The 9,610-nt window shown below is 50.5% G+C and overlaps 1 protein-coding gene across 1 annotated transcript in view; it reads left to right on the forward strand.

The window, feature by feature from the left end:
* The window catches only part of LOC100897362 (XK-related protein 6), a 22,327-nt gene extending 18,782 nt beyond the window's left edge, over positions 1-3,545 (forward strand). Inside the window, exon 11 of the mRNA XM_029112778.1 lies at positions 3,323-3,545. Coding sequence (XP_028968611.1) covers positions 3,323-3,545 — 223 coding nt within the window. The remainder of the gene's footprint in view (positions 1-3,322) is intronic.
* The last annotated feature ends 6,065 nt before the right edge of the window (positions 3,546-9,610 follow it).

Here is a 9,610-nt window from a genome sequence, read left to right on the forward strand (position 1 = left end):
GAGTGTAATGCTGACATCAAGGAGGAGATCATTTGTATCACCCTCATCAACAAGTTACCGCCAAACTGGACATGGATTAAGGTACTGTGGCTTCCGAAACCTAAATCCGAAAAGACACTCAGCAGTCTGATCAACCTCATTCAGACAGAACCACTGAGACGACAATCCGAGAATCCCGAGGACGTACCAACAGCTATGTTCAGCAAAATGAATCTGAGAAGCGGTGGCTCTCGGAAATTCCCTCGCAGAAAACAGGAAAGTCGTGCTCCTCACTACCGTGAGAATCGTTCTGTCTCAACCTCACAACAGAGCTCCTCAAAGTCTACAAAGGTAACGATTACTTGCAACTACTGCAAGAAGCCGGGACACATAGCTAGGAATTGCTATGCGATGAAAAATCATCAGAAGAAGCGCTCCTCAGTAAATGTCGCTGACAAGTGAACCTTCGCTTTTGGTGAATCGCAAAGCTGATCCAGACTGAGACCATCGGATTCCTCGTCAAAAATTAGGAAAAAAAACGGAGTCTCCCGTGCTGACCGCCACAGGAGCCGGGATTGCAAGCAGGAGAAAATTTCATTTTCAGTATGGGATTTAATGGGGCAAGTTTCTCAATCAAAGCCGATAACGTCCTAGACGAGATTTTCCTCGTGCGTTTTGATCACGCGTGCTGGAAAAGCATAGGGAGACCCACAAACAAAGATATTCGCCGATCCATCGCCTTTTTATCTTCGATGATGACATTGGGGGCGCTGGGTACCAAGTTTCCTTCCAAGATATATTGACAGCCCCTGCCCTCCCCTGTTTCTTTCATGAGTCATGATTAGGGCTAGGCGTTTGTGGCGGCCGCCACATCCGCCATGAAATCCGCGATTTTCGGCCGGAATGCCCACCTTCCGCGAATTTCGGAGTTTTTTTCACGGGATAAACATGGTCAGTGTGAATCCTTCCGTGACAGACCCCGCATCCCATTCGATAGATTCCAATGGGACCATCGATGACGAGATTTCCTTATCAGCTGCGGAAGCGCATTCACATGCTGACAAGCGCGCCGCGAAATCAAAACTTGCCCTCACTCGGTGTCCACAGCGATCTCTCCCATCTTTTGCTAGCTATGCTGCGCTCGTTCGAAAACAGACGAAGGAACGCAGAGGAATGGATTCTTCGTCGAACGAGGGAACCCATCGAACCATGAACACTCCGAAAAGCACAGCCAAAAGATCCCAGCATGTGACACCGAAAATGCGACAGGAGGAGTTTCCAGATGGAAAGTTCCATGCGTCAGGTGATCGTCTCTATTGCAGCTCTTGTAATATCGCAGTCGATCATAGACGGAAGGATACATGCTCGAAGCATCTTGAGACCGCGACTCATAAAAAAAAGGAGCGAAGCCACCAGGAGTCCTTGGCAAAAAGAGCGAAACTCCAGGTCAATTTAGTGGAAGCTTTCGGCCAGATGAGTCAGGGAGGAATCGAGAAACAAACGACGCTTGTGAGCCTAGTCGAAGCATTCTGTGCCGCCAACATACCCTTACACACTCTTGACAACTCGAAGTTGAGATCATTCCTCGAATCGAATGTGAAAAACTGTGGTATCATTCCGTCGGCTTGTAATCTACGCCGTAATTACCTTCCCAGAGCGTTCGAAGCTCATGTTAAACACTTGAAACAACTACTCGAGGAAACGAGGTCTCTCGCGCTAGTTTGCGACGAGACAACCGATGCAGAAGATCGGTACGTATTGAACGTCTTGGCTATCCCGTGCTGCACGGATGTCGCAGAACCCAAGCTGAAAGCGTTTCTCCTGCGATGCGCCGTTCTCGAACGCACTAATTACAAGACGGTGAGCGACGCAATACTGAGAATCCTCCACGAATACGAAATCTCCCCGCTGAGCATAAGTGCATTTGTGACCGACAATGCGACCTATATGAGCAAAGCGTGGAAAGATTCGCTGAAATCATTCTTCCTCAATGGGGTCCACGTAACTTGCACCGCCCACCTCCTAAACTTGGTCTGTGAGGAGTGGGCTCTGTGCTTCAAGGAGGTCAACAAACTGGTGTGTTGTGTGAAGAGATCTTTCACGGCTTGTCCCTCACGGAAGGCGAGATTCAAGCAGTTCCTCGAGAGCAATGGAAAGCCAGAGAAATTGCCCCCTGTTCCAGTCGTCACCAGATGGAACAGCTGGTTCGATGCGGCGCTGTATCATGCCGATCACCTCCAGGAGTACTCGGGCTTTTTCTCTAAAGAAGTCGAGGGAAATTCAAGCGCTTCGCTTGCGGAGGCAAGAGCTCTGTGCATGTCGTCCACTGTCGCGTCACAGCTATCTCAACTGAAAAGTTACGCACCTCATCTCATGGGGACCCTCACTAGAAATGAAGGCAACGATATCAGAGCGCACCTCGTTACCGACGAGTTGGCGCTGCTCATCGAGTGGCTCAATGTATCTCGAACACATGGGGAAAATCTTGAGATGACGAACCTCGCTCTAGAAAGATCTTCGGAGAAGCTAAGAAACTATCTCTCGGGTAACCCCGCTCACAAGTTCAGGCAACCGGCTGCGGACTTCTTCCGCGCCTGTCGCGTATTCGACCCCGCGAGGTTGAAAACAATCGAGATCGAAGCCGGCTATGTCATCGAAAATATACCGTGGTTCGAGGAAAACGATCCGGGGAAGGCTGAACTCCGACTATACTTGTCGGCCAAGAGAGAACTCGAGGCTTCGTCTCATCCGATAGTTTTCTGGATGAATGCGACGGCTCGTTTTCCCGAATTGGCGAAGATCGCTCTAACTTGTCTGAGTGTACCCGTCAACAGTGTTTCGGCTGAGAGATCTTTCAGCAAATACGCGAGTGTTCTACGAGATGATAGACGTAGTATAAAAAGTAAGAATCTCAGCATGTACAATATGCTCAATCATAACAGTGACGAAATGTGAGTTCTGGTCCTAGCTTCAAGCCTCCTAGGTAGCATAAGGTAATTGACGACAGCAGACAAACATAAACATGAGCTTTCGTTTTGCTTGTTTGGAGCCACGGAGCTGACCTTGTCTTTTTCCCGAGCTAGCGCGATTCGTCGACAGAGCATCCGCCATAAGTCCGCGATTTTTGCAGGGGAGATCCGCCACAGGTCCGCGATATTCCCGAAAAAAGTCCGCCACAAACGCCTAGCCCTACTTATGAGTCTACAAATCAGCAAGAAGTGGAGACCACCGAGGGGAGGGCTTGTTCTCGAGCGTGTGCCGTCCACGTCCCGTCGTGGATGCTACGGCGCGGATTAGCCTGTTCGCAGCGAATCAATCTAACCACTCTCTAACGTCCTTGCAGGTACAAATACACCGGTTACTACGCTATTACGTGCGTGGAAAACGTGGCCACGATCGTCTTGTGGTACTTCCGGGCCGGCGGTCACGTTTGGTACCGCTTACCAATTCTAGTTGGAACACCGTGTCTGTTCGCTTTTGGAATTCTCATTATGGTGGTATACTACCGCTACTACCATCCGAACGGGATGCTACCCATCTACAATCCGATCGCCAGGTGTTGCTAGGGAACGCCTGGGAAGATCCGCGGGTCGGGAGTCTGTCTCCTCTCGGGCTCCAGGTCGCTCGGAGCAGACGGATGGATCGACGAACAGACTGACTGCCTACCTCACCGAAGCCGTTGAAGCGTTATGGCTCCAGGGCTTCGTCCACTCACCAAGGGTGAACGTCAGAGGATAATCCTGTTCACGAGAGCCGGCTGAAGCTAAGCTGGTTAAGGATATCAGGATCATACGCCGCCGCGCCGGTGAAGAAGACGAACCGACCGGAAGCGGGCCGCGACCAACCAGACACAGGCCGAAACTCCGTCGGTGCGAACATGTTACTGTGATTGCAACTAGTTAAGTTCTTTTACTGATGCTACGAGGGAGAATGTGAGGCATACGGGTTGATATCGAGACAAAACGATCAATTCGAGGGAATCAGTTAATGATGCAAGGAATAAACGCTCGGAGACGATGAGAAACGAGATAGCTTCAGCCAAGGACCGCTGTATATAGCGATGAGGCATACGGTCATTGAACGATGCTGCCAATGAGCTCTGGTTTTCTAACACGCAATATTTGATGCCGATTCCATGAAGAGATCATTGAATCCTGGAAAATCACGACATGGGATCAGAAAGTTATTTCATATACTTATTCGAGAGGCCCGAGAATCGGGCTTCGATATGTTGTGGGCGAAGAGCACGCAGAAGTCCAACACCCCGTTCTTGGAACGAGTCGAAGAGGCTCTTCTTTTCGATATGCAAACCATTGCGCGGAGGTATTCCGGATCGATCGCCGAAAAAGCCGAGCGACCGACCGACGAACACGGTGGGTCAAAAGCAAACAATGGGACAGGATGAAAGATTTTTTTTCAGATAAAGCGGAGCAGCGCTGAGGGGAGCTCTCTCCCGAAAAAATGCCGCGGTCGTTGAAAAAACCCAAATTGCTGCTGTCGGATGCCGTGGAGCAAGCAAAATCGAATGAGAGCGAAGGCTTGTCCGGATACCCGGGCGACAGCGTTCACAATGCTCACTCGATGTGAATTGGGCAAAGAATAGAAGGTACAAGCTCCGGAACTTCAATTACCTATCTAGCAATCCCCTGATTCGCGGCATTCGAGAAATATCGACCAGAAGAAAGGGTACACTGCGGAGAGTCGGGAACCGATCCGCAACAATAGGGATCGGGAGTGACGGAACGATTTGGACTTGAGACGCATCGGAGCCCCCGTCAATCAGCATCTCTCTCAACCGTGTGTATGATGACGACTTTTTCCAAGGCGAATGTGTACAAAGTGTCTAGTTGTTTGTAAGTATTGATGTATAGCGCCAAGACAACAGAAAGATACTGGGTACACAAGCGGGAAGCTTGAGCTAAGTACTATAGATATACAACTCGAGAATGAGTGGAGCAGGAGAATCGGAATCTAGGGGAGATAGCAAATTGATCGTCGGGTGAGAGATCTGCATTATCTCTTCTGGCCGATGAGATCCGAATTCAAGGAGAATACGGAGAAGGGTTGGATAGATCGTTCGGATGGAATCCGACCACGAGTATTCCGGGACAGGAAACTCACTCGGGAACGGGCAGAAATCGCAGTGACACAACTATCTACCTATTAGATGAGACACGGGGTATCGGTGTCCCAAGATATGTAGAGTCCGAACGGATGAGATTTGCTAAGACATGGTGTTTGATGAGTATGTCTCTTTTTCCGTAATCGAAGATGAATAAATGAACATTGATATTTTCCATGAAAAACCAATGTTTTCCTTCCATCACAAATTGAGCTTTTCGGTCGAGGGGTTTCCACGAGCCCACTCGGACTCAAGATGGGTCGAATTTATACGTAAGTATGATGATTACATAATTCCCAGAGGTGCAGCGATAATCGTCAAGGATTCATTCAGTCGTCGGAGAAAAACTCCCAAGTCTGGAAATCCGATGCCATGGATGTTTTTTTGTCGTTCCCGACTCCAATTGCGATGACTCGATTCCTGAGCTCGATCCCAAGCTCAGACTCTACTAATGACTCGCGCCATTCGCAATCTCCGAGGGCAAAGAACCGAGCTGACCTTTCCGGATAAGAAGCTCGGAACATTCTAACATTGTTTCATCCATATTCCCACCGGCCGTCTCACCCACTCAGTGACTACGGCAGAAAGGTTATGGACAAACAGCCCCCCTGTCATCATCATGGGACCTCGGAGCGGAAACGCGGAGGAGCTCCAGCGGTTTTCGTCTTCGAGCAAGACGGTCAATGAAAGTTGAGATCGACGACATTCTAGACTGGGACGCGGAGGGCTGTGCGGTCGTGTCTCGGTCTATCTCATCACTTCACAAAGCTTTTGACGCAATTTCTTCGAACTCCCGAGGGAAACATCCCGTGTCGACACTGTCGCCGGCGAGAAAGAGCGTCAGCCTTTCATCAATTGTGCTGTCAACCAATTTAATAAGACGACGACTGCAACGGCGAGGATGGCGACGGCAGCCGAGATGTTGGAGGAAAACACAGCAATCTCAGAGTCCCATTAGGGAGTTGCGTGAAACTCCGACTTTAGCCCTCTGAACTGCCAGCCTCGAGACCGCTGTTGCTCCCAATCGTTCCCTCGAAACTTCGCTCTCGTTAGAAGGATCTGGTCGTTTCGGACATTTCCGTGGAGATTTCCTCGGCAATCGTGATGAGGGGTTCTATCAGATTTGAGATCGAAGAACCAATTAAAATCGTATACCCTCAGTGCGAGCGATGAAGAATTCTCCGCTCACGATTCGAGTTCGGGGTCGAGAACGTTCGAGAGCGAGTTCAGGGCGGTTGAGGGTAGCCGCTGCGCTCACATTCGACACCTCCGCGTGGCTATCCAGCCGATAGTGAGGTGGTCCGTCCGTGACCTTGAGACGACCCCTGTCAGAGCCCGAAATCTGATTGAAATCGTACGACGCGCGAATATATAAACAATGACTTCAATGTCCAGCTCTTTTCCTTCCATTTCTCTGAAGAGACGAACCAAATTGAAGGAAGGGCGAGTAAGCACACCTGAAGCGGGATTCAATCCCAAACCACGTCCACGGTTCGGCCCTCAGAGAGTCAGGAGCCGAGGACTCGATCGAGGAGACCAGGGCAGAACAAAAATCTTCGGATATTTTCCATCGGCGCGAGCTCTTCCAGTCTTCGGAGTAGCTTCGTGCCGGCTGCAGATCGGCCGACGAACTCTCGTAACCATCGGTAAGCTTTGTCCTCCTCCGTGCACAGGAACTAATTAGCAGGAAAGAACTGTGTCGCCGAACCAGGCTACATCTCCGCGCAACGCCGCGACTGCACCGACAAGACTCGTAAAGACAACCCCCCCCCTTCCCCCACCACGCAGATCTGAACTAGGTCGCAGACTCAGTCAGATCTTCTTACTTGCCATCGCTTTTCCGTTCCTTCACCGATACGATTCGATAAAGTCCCGGATTTTCGGAACTGACTCGGTGTTGGGCAGACGCGGATCCAGATCCAGGAGTCCTCACGCGAGGGGTGATCAACGTTTTCCGGGGAGCTTCACGACATCGGTCTGGAGCTTGTCAAGTTTTTCAGTTTGCTTCGGCATCGGCTTCAGAGGACGACGAGCTCTTTCCATTACGGTCGAAGGTGAGGAGAAAATACGTCGTGGAAGTTCAATCTCCAAGCTTCCCCCCTCCCGATACCACAGGGTCTCTGGGGGTATAATTGCTTCCAGAATGAATCCGAGATGAGGCGAGTCGGCGACAAGGAACGGGGCCGACAACTGTAATGCACCCGCATCAGCTGTTTCTTTGTCTATTCTTAGTCGAATCTCGCACACCCGTTAGGGTGAAGCTAGCGAAAACTCTTTACAAGATATCCCTTGTATTGTATGTTTGATGAATAGAGCCCGTGACTTCATGCAAAATGCATATAATGCATAAAAATGCATATTCTGGGCTTTTCCTCTTGAAGATGCATATTCTGCGCTTTGGGGCATAATTCTGCATATCCCATATTTTCCCCATCGATTCTCGCGGGTCTCGACGCTGAGAGCGACGTACAGCCATGGTCAACCGAGAATAGATGGGAACGGTGACGAATCGGATACATCTTCCCGGATTTCGACAAGTTGGTCTCCAACGGGAAGAAAATTTTCCTGAAGTCTGCCGATCGGGTGAGCACATTCCGCGAGATCGCACCCGGAGTGCCGCTGCCACCCCAGCCAGTTCTGACAAGATGGGGTACCTGGTTGAACGCAGCCGTCTATTACGCCGACCACTTCCATTCATTTTCGAAGGTTTTGTAAGCTCTGGACGTCAAAGACGCTGCGAGCATCGGAGCGGCTGCTCAATTGGTGAGGAAGTCCTCTGTAGGGAATTATCGCTCTTATAAAAGCAAACTCCGGAGAGCTCCCGCATGCCATCGAGAAAGTCGAACCGAAGGGACTGTCTTTGGTAGGAAGCGTGGGTATCTTCGAGGCACTTGTTAAAGATCTCAAGAAAACACCCGGTGATGTTGGGGATTTGGTCCCTAGGAAATGCGATGCGGTTTTGATTCGTAATGGCGGCTTCAAAATTCTCAAGGATGTCTCGGACATACTTCAGGGGGGCAGCTCCACGGATAGTCTCATTGGTCGCGACCCCTCGGAGATAGCCTGCTTCAAGTACGCACCGATCACGTCGGTGGATGTTGAAAGGAGCTCCTCTAGTTTGAAGCAACTTCTCAGCGCCCGTCGTCAGAGTTTTACGTTTTAAAATTTGAAGATGCATCTCATTGTCTACTGTAACCCGTAACCTAAATTTTGCCTGTATTAAGCAGGATTGAGTCAATTCCAGAAAGTATCATAAAACCTGAACGAAGCTCCTATTTTTTTGTGCATATTTCTCTTTTTCAATGCATATATCGGCCCTTTTTCAGGGCATACTTGCATGCATATTTCCGGTTTTTATAGTGCATGAACTCACGGGCTCTATTGATGAAGGATCGCCATGACTGATGTTGTTGTGGTTGCGATTGTCGCTGTCACTGTCCTTGCTCTTCCATTGGTTGGCAGTGGTCCAGCGGCAGGAAGTTCGTTGTGTCGTCTTTTTTACCCGAACGCTCTCTTTCCCGGAGGCAATTCCGTCAAGCAGAGCTACTACTTGCCGGCTCGCAGGGAGGCAGGCTCACTGCATCATTGGCTTGTCTTGCTTTCGCGGCTTTTCCTCGCTCTAAATATGCTTCGTACCGCTCAGCGGGCCTTACGGTGGCCCCCTACGAATCTTGACGAGATCCAGAACGGCCTCGGTCGTGGGCTACATCCTACAGCCGTAGATCTCGGAGTCAGATGCCGAATTTCAAAAGACAAAGCCCTCAGTTGGCTTCTGGCTGTGGAATTCTGCTCCCGTCCGTAGCGAAGAGCAGACCCGCCTCGCTCTCGGGATCGGAGTCAAGGATTCGCGGGAGTGACGAGGGTCAGCTTGGAAAGAAGCAACGACTAGCTCGAGCCGGCGGCATTGACTGAGGAGAGACCCCGTGGTCGACGGATAGCTGATCTTTTGCTCGCTGCATCCCGAGCACCGACGTCGGTCGCCGCTAGCACGAGGCATTCTGACACAGTCGTCCCGCAACGACCTCCAGTCTCTGTGTCAACGTGTCTAACTTAAGGTGCCCGCAGTGCAACCCTTTCTAACTTGGCCATTCGTCCGATGGTCGATCAAGGGTCGAACATCTGTGGGGTCGAGCTCTCCCGATGGTTTTCCGGTGGATGGCCTAAGGAATATTCTGGCGGAGCTCACGTGCCCGGCATTTTAGTAAGGAACCGTGTGAGGCGTCACCGCGATGATGGACTTGGTCTCATACCTCGACGAACTCGCATCGTTCAATCCTCCTTCAATGGGGATTCTCAAGGGCTGGATAAGAATGAGTAATTTATAATCTCCTCGGGGCTAGAACGTGTCCTTCGGAGCGTTCCTAGGCTCGGGATCGCCTCGTGCGCTTTCACTTTCCCCACTCTGTATTCGCAAGCCGATTGGAAAGGTTTTGCAATCCGGAAAACTGAGAGGAAAAAAGCTCCGAAGCTTAGCAGCCTTTGCTTCGTACACTCTTCAAGGATGAACAA

Source organism: Galendromus occidentalis, unplaced genomic scaffold (genome assembly GCF_000255335.2).
Source record: "Galendromus occidentalis unplaced genomic scaffold, Mocc_1.1 scf7180000077527, whole genome shotgun sequence".
In the NCBI taxonomy this organism is placed as follows: domain Eukaryota; kingdom Metazoa; phylum Arthropoda; class Arachnida; order Mesostigmata; family Phytoseiidae; genus Galendromus; species Galendromus occidentalis.